The 24,717-nt window shown below is 41.4% G+C and overlaps 1 protein-coding gene across 1 annotated transcript; it reads right to left on the bottom strand.

Moving 5' to 3' along the window:
* Nucleotides 1-645: 645 nt before the first annotated feature.
* marchf5 (membrane-associated ring finger (C3HC4) 5) lies at nucleotides 646-24,565 on the bottom strand. Its single transcript, XM_026189232.1, has 6 exons — nucleotides 24,070-24,565; nucleotides 11,155-11,357; nucleotides 3,386-3,516; nucleotides 3,122-3,305; nucleotides 2,474-2,640; nucleotides 646-1,065 (listed from the first exon to the last, which is right to left on the bottom strand). Exons 1-6 carry the CDS (start codon nucleotides 24,111-24,113, stop codon nucleotides 949-951), a joined length of 846 nt encoding a protein of 281 aa, XP_026045017.1. The 5' UTR covers nucleotides 24,114-24,565; the 3' UTR covers nucleotides 646-948.
* Between the last annotated feature and the right edge of the window lie 152 nt (nucleotides 24,566-24,717).

Below are 24,717 nucleotides of genomic sequence, written 5' to 3'. Positions count from 1 at the left end.
GGGTATGAACTGCCTCTAAAATCTGGAGGCAACGGCTTTAACTCAAGTGTCCGTCTCCTGTAAGCGCTGCACTGAATGTTGAGTCAGGCACCAAGGTTTTCTAATATATGTATTATCCACACATCACGGCACAGTGCTCACCTGCACTGTGACGGGTGACAAGGCTTCAAGACACATCACATGACAGCGTTTTGAAAAGTAGAGATGAGGAATACTGGACGAAGCACGTGAACAAAGTAAACAGCTGTGTATCAGCTTCTGATCTGCGCTCGGCGTGTTCGCCGTTAGATAATCAGCTGCAGTGGCACAATGACGTGGCGAGGCTAGTTTTCTGTTCTGCGTCAGGATTCACATCATTTTACTGTTTGCTCACGAGTACATTCCTTATGCTCAACATTAGTCTTCTTTGAACATAAGCCACTATCATCAGCCAATGGGGTGCTGCGAAATAAACAATATAAAACAATTTGCATTTTTATAAAACTAATTACACATGCCCCACGTTTTAATTGTTTAAAATATAGTAGGTTTACAATAGTTAACGTGATTGCTGAAGCTCATCCACCCTGCAGTCGTACTCAGGAAACAGGTGTGTGTGTGTGTGTGTGTGTGTGTGTGTGTGTGTGTGTGTGTGTGTGTGTGTGTGTAGGTGTGTGTGTGTGTGTGTGAGACTGTGTGACTGTAACTGCACATCAACTGCTAACATGCTCCAGTCCGCACGTCTCCATCTTCACTTTAAGCCAGCGTCACAAAATGTCAGCGAAGAGTCACACCGGGGCGGTGAGAGGGGCGAGGTGTGGGGAGGAGGAAGAGGTGGTAATGAGGATGACACGATCAAAAGTCTGTTTCACCAGCACTTCCTGCTCACTGAGCTTTCATCCCACCCACCCCCTCAAGCGGAGGCGTGTAGTTCCTCCATCCATCTGTCCTCCCTTCTGACGGCCTCCTTTAGGCCTCTTCCTGCTCGGGGAAGTTGAGGATCTTGCGGTGAGCTTGCCTCAGGTACTGCTGCTGTTTGAAGTACACCTTAAACGCCCCCTTGATGGCCACAAAGGCGATACCTCCCTGTAGGTGGAGGAAAGCAAAATGGTGTTGAAAGTGGACTTAAAGACAGATTCAGCTCAACACATCAAAGCTCTCCCCCCACAGCGGACTCTAGGAGGATTTACTTTAATTTCACACCGACTATCACACACACGACTGCATCTCATAAACAAACATGCAGATGATTCCTGTCTGTTTCCTGCTCAGCTGTGACCAGGAATGCTAGAGCACTTACAGATATTTTGGTTAAAAAGGATCATTCAAGAGTAAAGGTGGAGGTTTCTGGAGAGTGAAGCCTTCCAACCCAAACAGGAAACTGGCTCATTTATGGCAGTCTGTCTGAACAAAGGTGTGTGGATGTCTGAACGGCCAACCTGAATGAATATTACAGTGTATCTAAATAATATTCAAGCCGGGGCTGTTCTTCCAGTATGTGCGCCTGAGTGCAAACAAAAAATGAATCCATTCAATCAGCAAATGTGATGACTCATTAATCGTCACAGGAAGCCTGAAAATCTTCCTTCACTTTGTTTTATATTAGTTGTGATCTTATGGCTGGACTGCTAGGGGCACTTTCACAATTTCTCGAGTACACGGTTAATAACAGACTAAAAAGCAATAAAAATGAATGCTTATAGTGATCGTTTACTCTAAATAAACAGTATTTACTGTTGAAAATTTAAAAGCTAAGACTGAATTTAAACTACAAAAATCTATTTAGAAGAAGAAAAGTGGAAACAATTTTTTGAATCCTGACCTCAATACTAACCATCCAAACCCGCCGAGCTGAGAGCCTTTAGATTAGGCAGGAGTGTCCAAGCTGTCAGTGGTTGTGATTGTGTAAAACTAAACAAACATGGGCTAACTTACTAACTCAAGTGTGTCGGAAAAGTAAACAGAGGCGTCCACACTGGCACTTTGACTAATACAGCATGTGATAAATACTGATGTGAAGTTTCAGTCGTCGCCACTCTGGCTCAACACAAAAGGAACGAAGCACCATCTTGTGGGAATATTCATTAATTGCGCTTTAAAAGTTAATTATTTACAGTGGTGTGTTTTTCTTTTTTGTCTCACAGTGATCGATCACGCCGAGAACAAATAAAGGTTTGACTGATGATGCAGCTCATCTGTTTGCTCTCCTTCCTGCAGGTTTGCTAGGTGAGGACAGAGTGTTCAGCAGTATCAGTGCAGCCCAGATCGCATGAGCCGCTCTGGTTACCTTTCTGTCCTCCCATTTAAGGTTTCTCTTATGTCTAAATGGCTCATACGATGCACAATTAGGCCAAATTAGAGGAGGTCGTTTACTCAATAGTAGGGCTAAAACAAGGGGGTGGATATACTAGTTGTTTGTACTCTGCTCATCGAATCCCCTGCAGAACTATTGCTACCGTCAGGTGAGTCATACGGCGAGTCTGGTTGGACCCACCAGGATGGTCCTCTGCAGGTTCGAGTTGACGCTGCTGAACATGAGCTTCCCCACGATGGTGGCAATGGTGGGGAAGACCAGGGCGCCGCACAGGATCCGTGTGGCTGACACATGGTCTGCCAAGGGGCTGGCCTCTGCGGGGATCCGAGGAACTGGACAGCCGATCCCTGCACACACACAAGTATTAGTTTTATTCCTGCGTAAACCTGAGGGCGCAGCTGCTGACACAGTTGAGTTTCAGAGGCTGAGGATTGATTTATTTATCTGTTTTGTGGCTGTGATGAAGTGAACACCGACCAGCTGCAGTGAGGATTTCTGTGATGGATGAGGAGACGGTGTTTGAGGTGTTAGTAACTCTCCATATTATTTGTTTTTGTCTGAAACTTTTCTGCTATCATCAGGTTATGATAATCAAGTTTCTGACTCAGCTCCTTACATGGTTTTATATTATTGTCCTTGAAAAGACATCCTGTCTGTCCAGCAGTGATGGCTGTTCTTTAGCAGCAGCAGACATTAGAGCATCATCGTTTCATACTGACAGTTACACCTGAGTAAGGTTAGACTCACACAGTGCAGCATACACGTAACAAACACAATATAAACACAGATACACATTCTCAGGATCAAACGTAAGGAGTGTGTCCTGACCGGGGAAGATGCTGTTGAGGATCTGCAGTTTGTTAGAGTACTTCCTCCACAGGCGCAGGACGTAGTCTTCCCAGCGGATCATCTTGCCGAGGATCAGCATGACAGGAATGGTGGGCAGCCCGATGAGAAGGAACAGAGGATCAGCCCGCTCCATAACATCCAGGCCCTCCTTATGGCCGACGACCTGGAGGAGGCACAGGAGATGGTCAGAGTGGCAAACAGCTGCACACAAGTATATACTAGATTTATCTAGTATATCTTTACCTGCATGACAGTGACTGCTCCATATGTGACAGCGGTCCAGTAGATGGAGCCCACCATGATGCCAGCTGCAGCAAAGGGGCCAGCCTTGGAGATGAGGCGGTCAGCCAGGTCCAGCACATAAACCACAGGACCTGATGGAGGCATCACCAGACTTAAGTCACAACTAAGAGAAATATATTTACCTATAACACGTAAAACTGTTGGCTAACATAAATATAACTGTTATCCGTAGTTTTAGAGAGCTACTTCAACCATTACTGCGTACTTCTGACTGAGAATCTGAACTTCAGGGATTATTATCCACTGATCTGATAATCCTCCTAATGTAATGATCATTTTGTGCATCAAAGGTCAGGAAAATGTCCCTCATTATTTTCCCTGACAGCTCAAGTTGTCAAAATATCCTCATTTCCAACCAATTAGATGCATCTCTCTCTCCTCTACAGAAACAGGGTTACTGGGTGTGCTATGCTTGGAGGCACATTACGACAGTGCAGTGACATCAAAAGCAAACTTTCTTCCTCACACTTTTCCTAAGTTTAAAGCAGGCTGTGTAAGGTGCACGCCTTGTTTTGCAGGTTTATTGACACTTAAGGAGGAGCTTCAAGGGCAGGGCCCACTGAGATTAAAAAGAACTGGGATGCCTCTCGACCAGCATGTAATAAGAAATTAATCTGAAGTTCAAACTTGCCTTTGGAGTAGTGACATCCCTGTCTGACACCAGGAGCAGGACCTTAAAAAACATCTCTGCTGCATTCCCGTCTCTTGCATTCTGGGCCCACTCGAGGGAAATCATGAAATATTTACAGGAAGGCAACCTGATTTCCTCACCCAGACAGAGCCATCGACATCCTATTAATAACTAGCCCAGGAGTCAGTGGGAGGGGAGCGGGGAGGCTGCCAGAGGGACTGAGCGCAAGACAGTGCTGGGCCTCTGTGTGCGTGCTGCTTTGGCACTTGGTAAACTGCAAAATTAGATCCACAGAGCACAGCAGTTTGGGCTTCCAGGCTCTGAAAAACCTACACTCTCAAACACCTTACTATAATATCAGTGTTACACATGCACGGTTCTCATTTCCAGCAGACGGTGACTGAAATCCTACTTCAGACAGAGATACCACTGCATCTCTTCTCTAGTTTAGAAATGAAGCAGTCAAGTTGTTTCAGAAACAGTGCTGAGTCACTGCTCATTATGAAAGCAGGACTTTGTTCAAGAACACCTTTCCTCAGGCCATGTCAGCAGCTCACTGATAAATATATTGCACAGCAAGTAAAAAGAGCCTGATTGACCTTATAGCAGAGGTGGGACCAAGTCATTGTTTTGCAAGTCTCAAGTAAGTCTCAAGTCTTTATCCTCAAGTCTCAAGTCAAGTCTCAAGTAATGTCAGGCAAGTCAGAGTCGAGTCTCAAGTCACTGGTGTAAAAGTCCGAGTCAAGTCACAAGTCTGAAACTTTGAATTTCAAGTCCTTTCGAGTCTTTAAAAAAAAAACAACGAAAAAAAAATGTTGCAGTTATGCTAAATGTAAATATTAGACCATGTAATTTTTAATCTGTGTTTTTCTCAACACATGACAAAATAGTGAACTTAGAAAATATACACAAATTGTGAAATTGCACCTCTTTAAAATGCAGCTCAATTAAACCTAGCTCCAAGAATAATTTTCACCGACAGTTCTGAGATAAGCTGCATGTTATTCTTGGATGCGGTTGCAGGACCGGCTTTGAAATCGCATGACAAAAATATCATACACATTGAAAAAAACTGCATCACCAACGTAGCCTGGACAACATTTGCTAGTTAGATGAAGTCAGCTATCTCATCTTAGCATATTTATATGCATATTTATAATTATACGGTTCTTGGAGTGAGTGCATACACTCATGAAGTTTAGTAACTTCAGGTCACTGCAACAAGCCCAGGTACAGTTTACCGCCGGATGGGTGCAGGACCTTGAAATGCACCGTGTAGAACGAAAGACCATCGTACGTATCATAAGTTTACCAGTCTCACAAATCGTCGTCATAAATACACATTCGTTAACCGTTTATTAATAGGACCTTTGAGCTCAACGGTAATTAATTAGTAGTGGAAATAATTTCTGGTACGCGTTACAGAAATGTAGCAGTGACAATAATATTGTATGCTGTAATCGTACTGGGCAATTAGTGATACAAAAAACCTGTTTTATCATGTGAATAAAAGTATATGTTTTTGTCAATGTACCATAATAACAGAAGCGAAACGCAATATTGTGTCAGGACAATTCACTATTTATGCACAATAAATAAAGGAGCATAGCGCGACAATTTCTGTTCAGCGCCAGACTTGCTTGTAACCTATATCACTAATTATGTTATGAAAATGACGCATTAACTACAACAGCAGACTGACCTTTGTGTAAATGCTTGGAGCAGACTAACCTGTGAGCTGGAGTGTTCTGGGACGTTATATTTGATCTTTGAATGGCTGCAATCCAGACCATCCGTCGCGTCTTTGTTACTTCGGAAACATGGCTCGAACAATTTCTCTTCAACGACGTAATCCGATAACAACCGATCTCTTTACCCGTCGGCTTCCCGTGGCTGTCATGCGACCGGCTATTGCAGTTAATAATACAACAGCTTCTTGACATTTTTGTGTTACTTTTTATCGCTGTGTGACTGATTTCAATTGAAAGCCTGCGTGCGCTAGTACCGCTTGCCACGAGTTCCCAGAATCCTTTGCGGTTCTACCCGTGAATGACGTCACATTTTCAATCTCTATATAATATGCATGTTAAATTTTATATTTGGGGTAAAATATCAAGTCTTTTCAAGTAAACCGGTTCAAGTCCAATTCAAGTCCCAAGTCATTGGTGTAAAAGTCCAAGTCAAGTCACAAGTCTTAGAACATTTTTTCAAGTCAAGTCTAAAGTCATAAAATTAATGACTCGAGTCCACACCTCTGCCTTATAGCACAGAAAGCTGCCATCACTTAGAGTTAAGGACAGCTGGGGCGGTGGGTTACAGGCCGTTACTGGGAAAAGGATTACTGCCAGGGCCCAGTCAGGCACAAGGACAGATTTCAAACAAACACCTGAGCAGATACATTTTTGAAGGAAGGGAAAGTGGTGACACATCTCTAACTACAACCTTAACAACATGAGCTTAGAGTAAAAGGACTCGGCTTCCTGAAATAACTCCAGGGGTGCCGTGAGGAGTTTTACAGTTTCTGGACTGGCTTCATTAAATTGTTTGTGCAGCCTGGCCACTATGAGGCTGGTGCCCGTAAGTACCTGCCACACGCGGCATACAATCCATCCACTGTTAGCAGTGCACGTATTTCTACAGCTGAGTGCATTCACTGTGCTGGTCTGTGCTAAATGTCTTTACTGCAGCGCTGCAGTCCACTTGTTGAGGAAAGAGCTCAAAGTGAGCGAGGTGCATTTATCACTTCTAAAGAGTATCTGAGTCTGAGACAGTTTTTAATGCAGCAGCTGTCTCTTATCTGCCAGCAGCCATTTGATGCTTTCAGGCCTCCTGTTACTGCACCCGTGTTTGCCTTTGGGACTGACCTCACAATGCTCGAGAGCATTAATATGCCATATTTTGATGACAGCACTGGGATCTCTTCCGCTTTCTCCGTGCCTAAGCATTACGCCATCCCGGGCAAAGGGGACTAGACTGCCCTTAATGGCTGCTGGTAGCAGATTCCATAATTAAGATTATTAAAAAAAGGAGGGAGGGAGAGGAAAGTTAGGAGGGGGCCCCGTGCAACTGCAATACCTCGGTAGTGGGCACGCACATTGGCACGCTGTTCCAGCTCACTTGTTTACTCTCTGGGCTGAGTGTCAGAAAAGGAGCAGCAAGGACACGCCGTCCTCAGGAGTTATATAGCGAGCCAAATTAGCATGATGGGCTAGCTTTGGCTCTGCAGCAGCTGCTGGTGGGAGTGCAGCCAGAACAGCATATAGCTGCCCTGCTCTTTGAAGGCTGAAAAATGACTCTGCCCCCCCCCCCCTCCGGGGCTGTAAGCAAGTGAAAAACAATCAAGACCTGAGTTAAGAGAAAAAAATGATGTGTATCTCAGAATCCACCCACTCATTTGCTCCAAGAGCAGGCAGGGGTCCCCGCGCAGAGAGCAATACTGTGACCAAACCCTATCCAGCCTCTAGAAATGAGCTGGCCTCAGTGACCGGTCAGTGCTCCCCATCTCTACCCGTCCACAGATTTAACTCCATCCGCCCAGACTGAATGCTGTTATTGCTGGGCTGGAAAACTGATAGTATTCATTGGGTTCATTAAAACCAGAGCAAACACCGCAAAAAAGGAGTGCATCTAAGCTTTAACAGTTTTTGTGCATTAGGTGACCAAAGATACTGGGTCTCTGTACTAGATATGGCGTTGTATAATAAAGAGAACGAGGCTAGAATAAAAATTATGTGAGAGGAACACTGCAGCAATGATGCAGCAAAACCAAAAGCGCTGTACTCCTCCGCCTTGCTTTGAAGTGGACTAATGCCCAGCGTATCCTGCAGCCAGCATCTCAAGTCCTCAGTCAGAACAAAGAAAAATCTCATGGAAATTCAAACCCTGACAAAGCAGTCGTGTCAGTAAAAACCCTGCGTAACAAATCCAAATGCTTTGCAAATTCAGTCTGACCCAAGTCTGACGTCACGCGGTGCCACGAATGCAAATCCGTGAATCGCCACTTAATGTTTGCATGTGCTGCCCTGCTGGAAAGGACAACACGGAGGTACATCCTCTCCTCATCACCTAGAAACGCTGTGATTTCATGAATCCATCAGCAGCTCTGCTCATCTCCTCTGTCGCTGTGGGCCTTTGATGAGCTGCTCTGTTTGCTCTTTCCGTGACCCAATTTCACTCCCACCCCTCTCATCCAGACACATCCAACATCCCCGCACACCACCTCCGTCTGACCCTCACTAAAGGGATTTGGGGGTCGGTGGGTGGGTGGGGGTGAGGTAAACTCAACAAACACTGTGCACATAACCAACCACTACTCTACTATCCATTTCCTATTCAAACACTTTCAGCATTTAAAAAAAATGCAAAAGTGAAAAAACAAAACCCCTAAAAACACATTTGCCTGCTGCTATAGTACATTGCAGGAAAAAAAACGTCTTATGACACACACACACACACACACACACACACACTGTGGTGGACAGTGTGCTAACTGCAGCCTATTAATTCACTTCCAACTCTCAACCAGAAATTGGAATAAGTGGCAAAACAAAGTTTAGGCTACTTCGTCTGCAGAAATCTTCCCAAAACATCCTGAGGCTAAAACTCCACCACACATCCTCACAGTCTGTCATCTAAACTGAAGGGAAACCAAAGAAAGTTACATCAAAGGCAACACCAACCTCAGCAAATGAAGAGTGATGGTGGCACGCTGTTTCTGTGTCATTCTCCGAGGGCAACGTCACCCAGCAGATCAGAAACGAGGAAGCTCTTTCAAAATAAACCGCTGGCCTATCCATCACCATGCTCTAAACCACTTCAGTATTTGAACACATGACTAAAAAACAAACTGTGGAGTGGGCATCAGGAGACTGAGGGTAAACATTTAGCCACAAGTCACTTCTATGACTGACTTTTTTATAAAGAGCTGTCCAAAAATAACAAGCCGCAAAGCCATCATAATAATACGGCAGTGTGAGAAACACTGATGCAGTCAGTCTAAAGTGTAAATTCCACTGGCGCACTGTACAACAGAGGCTCAATTCATAAAGTGCCTCAAAGCCAGAACATGTGAGACACTAACATTAGATAACAAACATACTTATATATACAAAATTTCAATAAACAGCAAATTCAGATCAAACAGATCCATTAGGACAATTCTGATTTCACAAACAGAACGAGCAGGGCCTGTTACAGCCAACAATCCTAAAGATTGTTTAAAGAGAACTGAAACACTATGAGAAGTTGACTTTATAACTTACTGTATGGATATTTTGTTTCACTTTAACTCAGCTGCTACACATGGACAAGACGTTACCACGTCAGAGCCCCAGTGAAAGCTAAACTATGATATCCATTTCTATCTGTATTCTTTTTATGCTTTGGGGCAGGGGTCTCAAACCTGTAGCGATTTCCTCCTCTGTCTAATGTGGCTCCCCATAAATCTAGTAACAGGAAAATGAACAATTTCCAACTGAACCTCAACAGCAGTGGCCAAGAAGCTGCAAAAAGGATTGAGAATTTAACTGGTTTAACAATGGTTTTGCAAAGATGCCATTCTTGGCCATTCTTTCCCCGTTCACATATTTTACAAAAATAAATATTCCTGAGGGAAGGGGATCAAACTAGTTTGTTATCCACTGATTATTTTGTCACAATTTCTACCAATTTCACAACCAACCTTGGTAGAAATTGCCCCATATTGGCTGCATGCTTTTGTTGTCTGCAGAAATGTTTCAAATTTGTGAATAAATAAAACTTGGTCCACAAAACTTTGCGCTACTGAATGTTTTTGGGGTTTTTTTTACTTCCAAGTACTGATTAACTGTGCTTCTAGGAATTGAGTCAATACAAATACAAAAGGGCTGTAGACACATTCACATATACCCAGCAACCACATTCCAATAATGAGCTCGTAGATAGAGGTCAGACAAACACTTGAGGTTGGAGAAGCATGCACAGAAGCTCAGCTTAAAGCACCAAAGTGAGTGACAGCACAGCATTGGTCACTATAAATATACATGAACCTGTTTACCAGTTGGGCCCAACCTGTTGCAGGCTAACACTATGTTTGCTTCTGTCTCAAATTTCAACGTCTCACTCTCTATGAAATGGCAATGGGCCAGGGGCTGATGGGTAACCAAGTGACAAGTATACAACTTCAAATATGCCCAAGTCTTCACATCCAGCAGCAAAACATCTAACAGATAAAACCAACTTTCCTGTGATGCAACTGCAGTGTGTTCTGTGAGAGTCATTCACTGTCTTAGAAAGTTATGAAGAGATCTGAGAAAGTGAGCTGTGAGCAGCTTGTGTCCAAATAAGCACAGCTCTGCGTGCTGTATCTTCACTGGTTGAGTCATAGCTTTTGAGAACAATCGAAGCCCTCGCCACTCTGACGTGTCGAGCTAATTGAGGCAGCCGCTGCTGGTCAGTCAGCGAGCACGCCCCTGTTCGTTGTCACAATGAAATGAAACATTTACCCAGATCGCCACAGAACTTATGCTGGATCTCGAGTAAATAAACTGAGGCAAGACAAACTCAACAGTTCCCAAAGTTTGGATACAGTTGCAGGCAGTGACTCAAACAGGAGTTTATTTACATGGAAATTTTCTCTGTAATTCTGCTTTGATGTTGACAACTGCCAGAAAGGCTGTATGAGAGCTCAGCAATACACTATATTAAATTTAGATTTGTGAACAAGAAATTTATCTCAGCTTCTCAGCATGGCGTGGGGCTATAAGTTAACGATCCTTATATTTTAACCATGCTGTACATCACACACTACTCTATAGGATCTAAAGCCTTTCAATTTTAAATGATCCTGAATATACCTGATCCTCATTTTGAAAATCTATGCCACAGACATAAATCACACATAGCTTCAAAGACTGGAGTACTGCAATCACTCAAAGTTTTGCAGTAGACCTTGAAAAACATAGCTGAAGGAATAATTATCCTCTTAATTTCCTCAAGCACAGAATCCTCTCAGCCCAACAAGACAACAAAAGCTAGTGACATTTCGAGGCCATCTCATCACGCTTCCACAAGGTTTTATTTTCAGAGAAATGCAACCCACCCAGTTTGGGAAAGACAATGAGGTATTCTGCATTGCACTGTGGGCAGGCTACGCGTGCTGTGCTGTTGCCTCGCTGTTTCTCGTCCACCCAGCGTTGCAGGCAGGTCTGGTGAACCCACTTGGTGGAGCCGCGGCAGCGACACGGGCGAACCCACTCTGCCGTGCGGTCATCTTCGTCCGTGGCAAAGCACACCCAGCAGCTCCTAAAACAAACACACATGCCCAAATTCAGGATGAGACACTGAAACAAACATGGCTGCAAAAAATAAATAAAAATACTAGCAGCCACCAGCTGTACCCCTCAGTCTCCTAGTAGACACACTTATGCCATTAATTTCAAAATCGTACGTCACCTTGTTCTCAAGTTATCGCATTCACAAGATTTTCAGAAAACTTACTCTGACCTTGAGGTGAAGGTCACTGAGGTTTGAACTCGTGTGAGATTTTTAGTAGATACACCTATGGTATCAATTCGAATCTCCTACATCACCTCATTCTCTGCGCCCCATCAGCCTTGTACAGCTGAAGGGTAAAAGAAAGACATGGTTGTAAATAGAGCTGCAAATATTGATTATTTTAGTAATCGAGTAATCTTATAATCTAATAATTCAGTGTCCAATCTAACAACCCTCAGGTCAGTGGCTCAGAGTTTAATGGCTAATGGTTTGGGGGTTTTTTGGCTTGTGAAAAAAACGTTGGTGTTTTTATATTTTTAAATATTAATGCAATTTAATGAATATAATGTTTTATAATATTTCATTTTTAATCTGAAAAATGTTACAAAAGTCTTGAAATTAATATAGTCTAGTACACCCTGTGCCCCCCTTTAGACTCACCCCTGTTTGCTGCAGGTATCTCATGTAAAATAGGATGGCTGCTGTCAGCCTTCATTAAGCTGTATCATTTAAACATGCTATCAGACCAAGTTATCAGTTCATCTGCATATTTTAATACAGCTTCTGGAGACTTGGTGCAGATTTTTCTCTGTGTAAAACAAACGGCAGATGATGGAGCAGCTACAAAGTGCTTTGATGAAGGACTCCTGCTAGCTCTTTACCAGTAATCAGAAATCAGCCGATCAATACATAAACCCTATAGGCAAACAAGCTGCAATGCTGACTGAATCAAGCATATCTGACAAGAAGTGTTCAATGGACACACAGCAGCTCAAACAAACAGGCCCTTCACCCTGCCATTAGAATACAAGACAATTTCCAAAGGATTGCATTTCAGATCACATCAGTGTCAGCTCCCTTTTCTAACAAGCATTGGTAAAAGAAGCAACCTATGCTCCACATATACCGATTCTCTACTTCCGTTGATCCTAGCCATAGCTACACATTTCTGACTTTGACGCCAGTATTATTCACAATGCTACTCATACACTGAATCAACAGGTCAGTGTTCATTTTGACAGCTGATTTTATTTGAATTCTTTTTAGTTTTACTCAAACTATAGTATTATTATCCTAAATCTAAAGTGATTCAGTTGACTAAAATATAAAGTGTGAAAGCTTGTTGTGTTTTTACTGGTGAGAGTGAATCCACACAGTTTACAAAGCATCTTATTTTCCTTGACTTCAAATGTGAAATGTGGGTATATCTCCACTCTTCTCTTCCTCCCCAAGCTTGTCTTGTTGTTGTTGTGAGAAAAAAAAAGTAATTGATGAAAACTATGACAACGTAATTCAAGCCAAACCACATTTTATACCGTGACATCTTCCTTCTCTGTTCCCTTACATACAGAGATGGGAGTAAACCTTCTCTTTACCTCTTAGGAAGGTTCTGCCGGTCTTTTACAACCTTACCCTCCTCCACTGCAAAGCAACGCAACATGTGCAAGACAATTTGATATCGAACTTCCCTGACCTTAACAAAGCACATCACCTAGTGTGACATATTGCATTTCCATAATTAATCAGCAACGTGCGACTGGCTGGATGGGTCACCACCAGGGTGTCTCACTGCATATAGCTCAGTTTGAGAATCCGCAGAACCTTACTTCAGCTGCCATCAACTCATGAAAACCTTCACAGGTTAGATCTGAATAATTGATGTAAGTAAATCAACAGCATGTCTAGAGTCTCGACTCCGCCAAGCTCAAGGGAGTTCTACTGGTTCTCCGGTTGCAACAGTATACTGGTTTTCAAGTATTAACATGATATGAAACTTGATGGCTATCATACCATGAACATTTGCCTATGAACAGTATCTTGCTGTGCGCATCTCCTTTCCTCATTGACAACCTGTCAAACAACTTGCGCCACACATGCACATCCGGAGGAGAAATGTCAGCAAGAAACAAGGCTGATGCCACCGATCTGCGCTGTCCGCCTGAAAAGAACCTAAAAGCAGAGTGCAATTACTTTAGATATCCCAAAATAATCAGCTCTCGTGGATTTGTTTATCGGAGAGAGGGGGGGTCCTTCCAAATTATTCCTCTGTGTAATACTGTGATACTGTCTGGGGTACATATCATATCATCAAAATATACCGATTATGGTTTTCTAATCATCCATCCATCCACTTCCGCTTATCCTTTTCAGGGTCGCAGGAGGCCTGAGTCTATTCCAGCTGTCTTAGGGCGAGAGGCAGGGTACATCCAGGACAGGTTGCCAGTCTGTCGCAGAGCTAACAGATAGACAAAGACTTCTATTTGGCAGTTTGCAGAAATGAATGAAAACCACTTAAAATGTGGTTTTAAAAACTGGAAAATGTTTAGGTTTTTTTTAAACTAGCCTGTTGCCAGGCGATCCACTGGTTTGGTAGCTGACTGCTGCCTGTGACCCATTTGTGTGTGAGATTTATGATCTCATTTTCATAATTACTCTGAACCTTGAACAGCTGGCATTTCGCTGGATGAATGAAAAAATGATTAGTCTACACACACCTTCCATAAATCTCTGGCATACAAAACACTGATTAAGAACGCCCCCTTCCCACCCATAGTTTGTGATGATCTAATTTTGGTATCATTCACATTATGAATTATTTGTGCTCAGAATTCTAGCAGATTACTTTCCAAAGGTCAACCCAACAGTAAGACACCTAACCAAAGCACACTGCAAAAGAAGGTGCCTGTGTCTGACCTGATAAGCTGTAGCTGCAGTTTACTCTTCCATTTCCTGTTTTTAAACCACAGGTATAACAGGAACAGGGAAAACCTGTTTACTCTCACAAGGAAGTAAAAAATGTTTCTTACACCAGGAATTTTAGAAACACCCCCCCCACCTCAGCTCCATTTGTTGAATCCCTTCATGGCATGCAGAAGTACTATTTGAATTATTTGCTCAGGTAGCTACCTCCAATGAATTATTTGTTAATACCCCCCTGGTGTTGAATAAAATATGACAACGCAGGAGAGGACAGTCCAGGTCGAGGTGATCAGATGACATGTCAGTGAGAATGTGTGGTGTGATGGAAACATCACCCCCCATTCAAGATCATATCTACAGTCTTTACTGCGGTTCACCCTATAGCTGACCCCTCCCTATGTATGTGTACTGGCATCACACTACTCAATTTAATTCAAATAGGGTTCTCGCATTGATCTGCAATGCAAAACTGAAAAAAACAAATATAAAAAATGCATCATAGGAATTTATGTGCGACACCACGGGATCTTCAAAGACACTGCAGACTGAAAATGAGGCTGCAGTTTAAAAAAAAAAAAAAAAAAAAAAACGATGATGAGACGCCGAGTAGAACGGTGGACAGACGTCTCCACAGAAACACGACAGCGGAGAACAAAACCCATCTCTACCTTAGATTCACTGGCTCTTGTTCCTGTAACCCAGCCCCAGAGCATGACAGAACCTATTACAACAGCAGTGAAACACTATCTTCTGTGCGAAACCTTAATCTCTGGCTTGCCGTCGCCTCAGCCCTGTTTAACAGAACAGTCAGCCAGATAAGCCAAAATGACGACTGCATACTGAGAAATCCTGTGCAGTCTGATATATTAAAAAAAACAAAACAAAAAAACAAAAAAAAACAAAACAGGCTTGTATATCAGAATGCAACAATTTTCTAAATATGTTAACCCGATATGCAATGAAAAGATCAATTTTAAATGTTGAAACGATGATGTAAAATCTGCAGATTGACATGCTGAATTATTGCTAATAAAGTTGCTGAAGGACTTTCAAGAACATAGAGACTCGATGATGGCGACGTGCCTGAAATCCACTGAAGGAAGGTGACCTCCTGTATCACCAAGTTATTTACATGTTAAACAGGCAAACTCATGTGGGTCTCTGCTGTTTTTACAATAAAGCTTTAATCCACCTAATGCACAGAGACTGCTTTGAAACTTCAAGGGCAGGCAAGCAGCAATGCATATTATCATTTTTATTTCGGCAGTTATTTTGAAAACCCTTCAAGCTCGCGGGATCAAAAGAATGTGCAGCACAGAGGCACTGTGGACACTGTCACGCGTTTCACCTCAGCTGTGGATTTTATTCTGATAATAGAAGAAAGCTCCAAGATGACACAGACATGGCCATGATGTGATTGACACTGAGATATTAAGGCCACTCTTAATATTAGTATTAAGTGTGACTTTCTCATCGTCTCACAAGCCAGGCTCCTGTCCTCAAGAAGAGCATAAGCCACCCCACAAAGGCTCCTTTAACTCAGCAATGATCATGTGGCTGTGGGAAATCACAATGTTGTCTTGTCCAAGCTGGTCAAATAACAGCTCAAAGTGTTAGTATTGCATTAAACTTTGTGTGTCAGTATCAAGTTAACCCTCTGGGGTCAATAGACGAGCCAGTATGTCCAAATCACATACCCAATTTAAAATTCCATAGCAACAAGATGCACGCCAAGTCTCCATTTCAACTTGTGTTGAAAGTGCAGACTTCAAACTACATGCTAGTTTTTAAATTCTGTATGTATAAAATGCTTTTTTCTGAATACTATCGCAACGGTAAATACGGCATTTTGTAAGGACAGCGAGTTCTTGCGAGAAAAACAAAACAAAAACACACATGACGCCTCTTTTCCATTTGTGGAAAAATTTACAATGTCAACCAATCAAAAAAATAATAAGGTGACACGTGACATTTGGTTGTTTAGGAAGAGTGATGGCAGTGAGAGAGCGAGTGAGAGAGTGAGGGATTTGGATAGCGATTTTTAAGACGAGAGAGATTTGTGACGTTTGGTGTGTTTGGAATATTGCTTGTGTGTTTTGTTGTCTTGTGTATTCAGTGTATTGCGGTTGTTTGAGTGTCAAAACAATGAGGGCACTACTTTCCAGCCAAAAAGCCACCAAAGGCAGATCGCAATGTAAACGCTGTTTCCAGGAGAAAAAACACGAGGTGTGTTGTCAGGTCTTCAGGTTTTAGGCCTTTCATGTGCTCTTAAATCTATCTTTTAAATTTATATTTGCATTCCAAGTTATGAAAACGATATGTTAAACATGTTTGTGGTTGAGTTCTTTGCGATTTTAGACCAACTGTGTTAATGCAGTATACCAAAACGAAAAAAACATAAGGGTAACTTCACACATGTAAGGTTGTGCTGAAAAGAATAATATCAAACAAGGCCGCGTAAATACTTTTAAAGGTGAAATATAAATGTACTATCAAAAGTAGTGAAAAACAGCCAATTAAACCCTGGACGCCAGAGGGTTAAACAAGTCATTAGCTGGAATAATGACTCTAAAAGTCTCCATGGTTTTAGAGTGATGGGTCTTTAATAAACAAGTCTGATAACATAACACAGTGTCCTCCTTTCAATATTGTGCAACTGAATGTAGCAACTTCAGCTTCTAAAAATACCAATACCAATCAACACTTCAATGACAGTCTCTGGAAAAACATTTCAATCATTACAGATATTTTATTAGTCTGGGGCTTATTTATATTAATGTCCAGTGTGTAAGAGTCTGACCTGAAACACAGCAGAATCTCAAATTTAAGCAAAGTTCACTTCAATGAAATATCAAACAAAGAAACTATTACAACATGAGGGCACTACCTAAGAAAAAAATGCATGTGCTTTTAGTATCGCCACAAAGCACTGTGATCTGTGGTGTACGACAAAGCAAAAGGACTTCATGCTTTAAATAGCCTTTGAGTGGCTTAAAGTTAACACACACAAAAAAAAAAAAAAAAGCCAAGTGGTGAATTACTCCACTTTATTAATAAAAACCTTTTGCAGTGACGTGCCACAGATTCAATGTTTAAATGTAATTTTTGATGGTACATAAAAAGCTATGAAGGCTCAAACAGCACTGAGAAAGCATTGCTTTGGGGCAAACAACATATACAGGATTGTTGGAGCCAAGTCCAGGCCAATAATTTCACTCAGTTACATCATGCCATATTTAAGTATTTGTCATGATCTTTAAGTTTCCATTATAATCTTGATCATTTTATGTTATAATATAATATGCTGTGCTCCATAAATTAATCCTGCTTTATTAGTCTGTTGTTGTTGTAAAGTGTTGGTAGATGTCGTAAAGGGGTGTGTATTTGGCCCGCATGCGGAGGGGTGTGGGTAAAAAAGGTTAGGTAAGCAAGCAGGACGTGGAGCAACAGTTTTCTGACCGTCGCTGTTTTAATGTTATTTTTTGGTTGTAACATAAAGGAAATATAAACGGAGCGCCCACCAGAGGCATTTGTTTTGTACCTTTCGATTTGTTTGGAAAATAAATGTTTTGCCCCTTTTCTCCTTCGCCTCGTTTTTTTTGCTACCGGAAGGCATCCAAGCGACTGAACAAGAGCACGAGTCAGAAACTTTACGTCCTGCAGAAGCGGCAAAGAAGGACCGAAGGCTGCCGCTACAAGGATATTCTCGTTAGTTTGTGATAGAGCTGGGCGATAGAACGATAACGATATGTATTGCGAAATAAATTTTTCTCGATAGAAAAATTAAACTATTGCGATAGACCTCGCTGCTCTTGTCCTCTTTAAAAAAAAAAAACAAAAAAAAAAACAGCCAATCCAAATTAAGTAGTGCAAAGCCGAACCAATCACAGCCGCAGTGTCACGTCACGTAACTTGTTACGTACAGCACAAGTGCCATGCCGCACATGTGTATTTGTTTTGGGAAGCAGCCAGCTGCCGTGCCGCCCGGGTAATGGAGGAAATGAGTGTGCCGACTAGAGAAAAATCAGCCGAGCGTGACCGAAGGTTACCGAAGAGAAAACAGATGATGGTTCCAATGCTGGAGAGATTGTCGAACGGGAGAGCCATAGAAGTTCTGTAGTGTGAAGGTATTTCGGCTATTTCAAGTCTGACAAAAACAGAGTAGCGTTCACTGTAAATTGTGCTGAAAGCAAGTCTGGAAATACAATAAACCGGTGCATGCTCAATCTCTGACTGGAAGCGCTAATTCGTCATTTGGCTTTTGTCAGACTAAAGTAACTGTTAAAACTGTTTGAAAAGCTCAGCTATACAACTAGGGCTGCCACGATTAGTCGACTAGTCACGATTATGTCGACTATTAAAATCGTCGACGACTAATTTAATAGTCGACGCATCGTTTGAAGCTTTGTAAGATCACAAAGGACGCAGGAATGAGTAGTAGGATTTAAGAGTGTAATAACGGACTGAAACAGAAGATGGCAGCACTGCATGTACAAGGATGCCAGCTGCCGTTAAACCCCGAAGAAGAAGCTGTGTCCCAGAATTTATAGCGCAGCCCAGCGCAGTTGTCAACAATGGCGGCAGCTAGTTAGTTTTAACTTTACTCTTATTATTCTTTCTGGGTCACAAAATAAACGTTTAACATATTTTCAGGCGAGAATGTAGCTGTGTAAACCTCAAATATCTGCTCAGTTTATCAAGACACCACATATTTCCAAAAGCGCTCCGACGTTTTCGGAGACGTCTGTTACCCACTAGCTCGTTAGCTAGGCGGTGGCTAGGCTAACTAGAGCCGTGAGAACACCGGACTCCCGGCAAATCGTTTTCAAACCCACCCCCGTCTTTCGCTAGTCAGGTTAAACATATATATAAGTCACTTAGATAACTTAAAATGTTATTGTTTGGCTTTCTTTAGTATTTTATTTGTTCCTGAGTAAATCGGTTTGGCTGAGATTAAAGGTATAGTTTTTGCACAGCTAAAACTGTCAAGCAGACAGCTGATTATCAGAAGTTTGAGACGCTGGATAATATACTCCGGTGTCCTGTTATATTTTAGAAAGCAAGGAGTTTATTAAACTTCACCGAAACAATCTGCAAATTTCATTAAAAATTAATAAACTACCATCTTGTCTTTATTTTTAGTTAGCACAAACACTTAAAGCTGTAAGCTAATGATAGTTATATAAGACCAGATGCTGCTGGTGCAATAAGCTGTAGTTTTACGTCCAATGGATGATGATCTGATTAGTCGACTAATCGCAAAAATAATCGGTGACTAGTCGACTATCAAAATAATCGTTTGTGGCAGCCCTATATACAACAAGGAGAGATTGAGAATTTCCTTTTAGTTCTCAGTTTATTTGATATTGACAAAAGTTAGTCAATTCTGTCTGTTCTTCTGTAAAACAAACTAATATTTATTTCTAGAATTAATATTTTGTTTCTAAGTGGAACTGACAATTTAGTACCGGTAGTCTGTTTTGTTTGTTCTATTTTGAAACTTAAACGCTTTAGCGGCTGCCTTTTGTGTAGTTTGCAATATTTGCCTTTATTTATCTGAAAAAGTCTCATGTTCCTTAAGTACATCTACCCTGTTGAACTTATTATGGGAAATAAATATTTAAATCAAAACAAGCTGCTGATTATTTCACATTTTACTTGTGAGCAACGGCACATTTAAATCTTACAAATATAGTTATTTGGCTTATACCGTGATATATATCGTTATCGCCTGAAATGAAAAAAACATATCGTGATATGAAAAAAATCTCATATCGCCCAGCTCTAGTTTGTGATTTAAATAACTCTGCCTGTTATCTAAACCAGCTATCTTAAAATGTGGCATGAGCTTCCACTGGCATTAATGCTGGCTAATACAGCTTATTTATGCAAACTGTGGGTTACCAAGGAAAGACATGCTGACCAGCCACTGATTTGTTTCTTGGAACATGTCATTAATCTACTCCATGCAAACAAAATAACAAAGTCTCTGCAGTTGTTTTCCATTAAAAGGAAAAAAAAAATCAAATCATCACTCAACCGTTTGAAAAGGTCGAAAAAGAGCCTGCAGAAGCTGACAATGTTCCATATTAAAACTGCAAAATCATGACTGTAAGGTCAGTTGTTCTTAGCGCACGCACAGCACATATTTATCGACCCATTCACGCAGAGATCAATGGGGTCAGCAAGAAAAGAATAAAACATGTAGGTTCTGTATAAATAAATAAATGTGGATTAAAATGTGCTTCCTACTTCCATTTGTGAAACACTGCATTGCAGAGGCAGCTGGCTGTTTGTGGCAGGTCCAGATAAGAGCCTCTGGAGCCTCATGTTTGTCAGTGATAGAGGCTGGGTACACAACTGTCTAGGAGTAAGCAGACATGACATACATCTTCCTGCCTTTGGCTACTCAAACATTGCACGGGTTATTGCCTCTGCTACGCACCAGCAGCACACAGCTAAAGCACGTTTCACAATGATCATGGGCCCTTCCTTTCTTTCTGCCACTGTACTATGTTCCTGGGAAATGATTTCAAAGTCCAATGTTCAATATTGACTCAATATTGACTCAATATTGCTGCGTTACTTGTGTGCCAAGTCTTTTACAGACAGCATACGCTATTTTAAAGGAAATGGCACGCATCACCTCACCCCCAACAAACAAAGATTCAGGTCACACATGCCGCATGAGAAGACTTGGAAAGCGTGTCATGTCACTGTGACATAAACAAAGAAGTTAATCATACCCATGAACGCCTGTTGTGTTTTTACATACTGAAGAAAAAAAAACAAAAAAAAAAAACACAGGCAGTCTGATTAGTAATAAAAAACATTTAAGATTCACCAACATCCAATTTAAAAACATAACTCCCTCCTTTCTTGAACGATAAGATTTTATCACAACTAACAATATATAGCACTCAAGGATTTGTCTGTGTCCTTTACTTTTGTGTATTGCCAATATAAGCAGAGGTAAGATGATAACTTGCATGACTTGGCCTTTTTCACAGACATTTTGTAACCCTAACAAAACACTCCTACAAATCTCTGACTTGGATTATATGATATGTATTTCAAAACATATCACAAAGCAAGTGCTGTTGTTGACCGATCTTTCTGGGCAGATGAGATCCCAACTCTGAAAAGGTGATTTAACTGATGGCCGCGAGACGCCAACTACCCACTCAGGTTTGTTCAGCTGATTAAATTTTTACTAGAATTGTTGAATTGAGTACAGTACGAATAAAGGCCACCAAGTCAGTAAACTAAAATAGAGTTTTCCCTATTGTACATATGCAGGGGTTTTTAACTAAAAACTTGGTGATGTAAGAAATCACTGCAAATGAGAAAGTTTATCTGGCAGCAGGAGCCAAACCTACACGACATCACATCAACCCACGGCCACCAACACAATGCTCCAAACACATGCAAAATTTATACTTCTTTTGTGTCTCATTAAATGTCTCTTAGGCTACGTTCACACTGCAGGTGAAAACGCATCAAATCCGACTTTTTTGACCCTATGCGATCCATATCCGATCATCAGCACAAATCCGATATTTTCAAATCCGACCTGGGTCACTTTTGTATGTGGTACTGAATCCGATACATAGCTGGTGTTTTAGAAAGCGACTGCTGTTTGAATGGTCATGTAGCATGAAATCCGTCTTTTACGTCACTGACACAAGACAGACGCCAATTATCAGCGCCCAAGAAGACATCGTGAACACTTCCTGGCCATCCAGTGTAGATGTCAGTGAAACTGTTGGGAAGACAATGTTGGAGAAACGTGAACATTTTATTTGTACTGTATAATCTGCAGATTCTGACAGAAATCTGCAACTATCCTTTGAAGCACTACTCCGCTCTAAAACAGCAATAACGATAATTATTAGGCCATATGTAAATACCAAAATAACTTTATAACTTAAAGCAAAATTGGGAAACGTAAAGTCCGAAACAAGTCTTTATATTAAGGGCCATCAGTCAATACTGTTTGCTCTGGGTCTAAACAGAGTGTGACGTCTTCTTTTGCGCATGCGGGCTGCTTTGAGGGTTCACACTAGAGCGTGTTTGCTGTTACATTTTATTTGTAGTGTGAACAAGCAGACAAAAAAAATAAATAAAAAAATCGGATTTGATCAAAAAATCGGAACTGAGCATTAAGACCTGCAGTGTGAAGGTAGTCTTACAGTATATAAACCTGTTAGGCGAGTTAAGCTTTAACCTCATTACTTAAACTACAATATGGTAGGTATTTGCAAAGCAAAAGTATAGCTGCTTTGACAGGGAAATTGTTTAACTTCTGTTTTAAGAATTGCATCATGAATTACACTTTGCCACGTAAAGTTATCTTTTCTCTTAATCCTTTATAAGCAATGACTAAAAGCAATTCGAAATGCTGAAAGTAAGATAAAAAAAAACAAAACAAAGTTGAACACAAGCTGATTAATTCTTTCCTGAAAAGGAATTAACTTGTCGTTGCAGGAGTTTGGCAGATCACAAATATTGAAAATGCCTTCAAGGTGAGGATCTGAAGGCAAACTATAGGGAAGCTGTGTCTATACTAGAGAATAAAAGTACCTTTGATAAAGTGTAGACCTCATACAGCTTCAAGTGAACTAAAAGCTTTCTATTCTGTGGCTTTACACTCCATAATGCCACTGAAGTTCGGCCTGTTGATAAACTTCGACTCTGTCATGATGAAAGTGAAAGGAGACCCTTTTTGACCAGAATGCTGCCTGACAGAATCCATGGTTGAACTTCTTCTTTCTGTTGTGAAATATCCCAGCTATGACATGGCGATAAAGCATTGATGAAAATATGTTTAAGCAGACTTGCTTTGCTGCTGGCTACAGAAACAGCTTCTCATCAGTGCCCCCAGGGTGGCTGTGGCTACAATGTAGCTTACCATCACCAGTGTGTGAATGTGTGTGTGAATGGGTGGATGACTGGATATGTAAAGCGCTTTGGGGTCCTTAGGGACTAGTAAAGCGCTATATAAATACAGGCCATTTACCGTTTACCATTTATATCTGCTTCCAATTACGTTTGCGTCTGTTGACGCTGATTGTACAACATAAAATGATTCCCCATGATGTAAGTGTTTTGTATTCTTTTCTTTTATATGAGTGTATATAGTATATGAACTTGTGGAGTTCTGATCTTGCTCCTCAGTTACATTCACGTGTTCTCCTTTTGTTCTACTTGACCGCAAACATTTTAGAGCACCCTGTATGTGATTTTCGCTTTTGTACAAGTACGTAAAAACAAACTTTGTTCAGACATCTTACTAAAGAAAAGATTCTCCTCGAAATTAATCAACGTTTCAGCTGCCACAGAAATTACATTCAGTGTCTGATGTAACACAGATAAGCAGGTTTGTTCTGAACTATGAACGTGACATTTTCAGGTATTTTACTGGACGCGGGGTCCTGCCTAAGGGTCAATAGTTAATAAGCCAAATATTTGGACATTTCTCCATGGCCTTATGAATTGTATCCAGTTTGAGAACACAAAAGAACTGGCCATAGAAAGTTAGAGTGATTACTTAACACAATATCCACCAATTCATTGGCAGAGCTAGGAGTCCAGGACTTCCTTTGTAAATTAAAAATACCCTGGCCAGGCAAACTTAATGATATCCAGAGCTGAGTTGAAAGTTCGTGTCCTGTTAAAAAATGATAGTGTCTCACTTAAAGCCTAAATTGGGGGACGGTATTCTGACAATACCATCCCACAATTTTTCTTGACGACTGTTTTGTTTTGAAGTTTAGCTATGTGGCTGCCATTAGCATGCTAGCCCCAAACTTGAACTCACCTGTCCAAATTCTGCTGCATGCCAACTGCGTTCTGTTCCGCCATTGTCGTAGAGGCCAAAAAGGTTCAGATGCTGTCTTCTTGGCGGAAATTAATTGCGTTACAGGTAAAACATTCGAAATTTAGTACTCGTTAATTTGTTGCAGCTAAAGTCGACGTAGAAAACCCCCCACAAAAAAACAAAAAACACCTGCTAGCAAGTTAGCTGTTGAACTAATGCTAACAAGCTACATAGGCCTTCGTCGAGATGCGGCGCAACACCCGCAAACGAACCGGTATTTTTTTTAATCAAAAATATATTCCTCCTCCGCCGCCGCAGTCTACGTAACACTTATATGCGTTCGATAGGCTATTTCGGGCAAAATTCTTCTTTACATCTGCCACGGCCTCGTTTGGCGTGACCGTTTGACTCCATTGACAGGCTGTCTCTGAGGTAACGCAAAGACACCACGTCGGTGCGCATCTACGTAATCAAAACAAAGCAAGCGCCGCAAAGGCGAGCATGGGAAATGTAGTTTCACAATGTCCCTCTCTCTCTCTCCTCTCGCTTTCTTTATCTCTTCGCCGAATGCCCAAATAAAAGCTCTGAATCATCTCCAGAGTTGTCAAGAAAGACTATTAGAGGTGTATAGCCATCACTAGTACGCAC

Source organism: Astatotilapia calliptera, chromosome 13, assembly GCF_900246225.1.
Source record: "Astatotilapia calliptera chromosome 13, fAstCal1.2, whole genome shotgun sequence".
Lineage (NCBI taxonomy): Eukaryota > Metazoa > Chordata > Actinopteri > Cichliformes > Cichlidae > Astatotilapia > Astatotilapia calliptera.
Note: the sequence above shows the minus strand (reverse complement) of the source record. Positions and strands in the feature narration are given on the sequence as shown.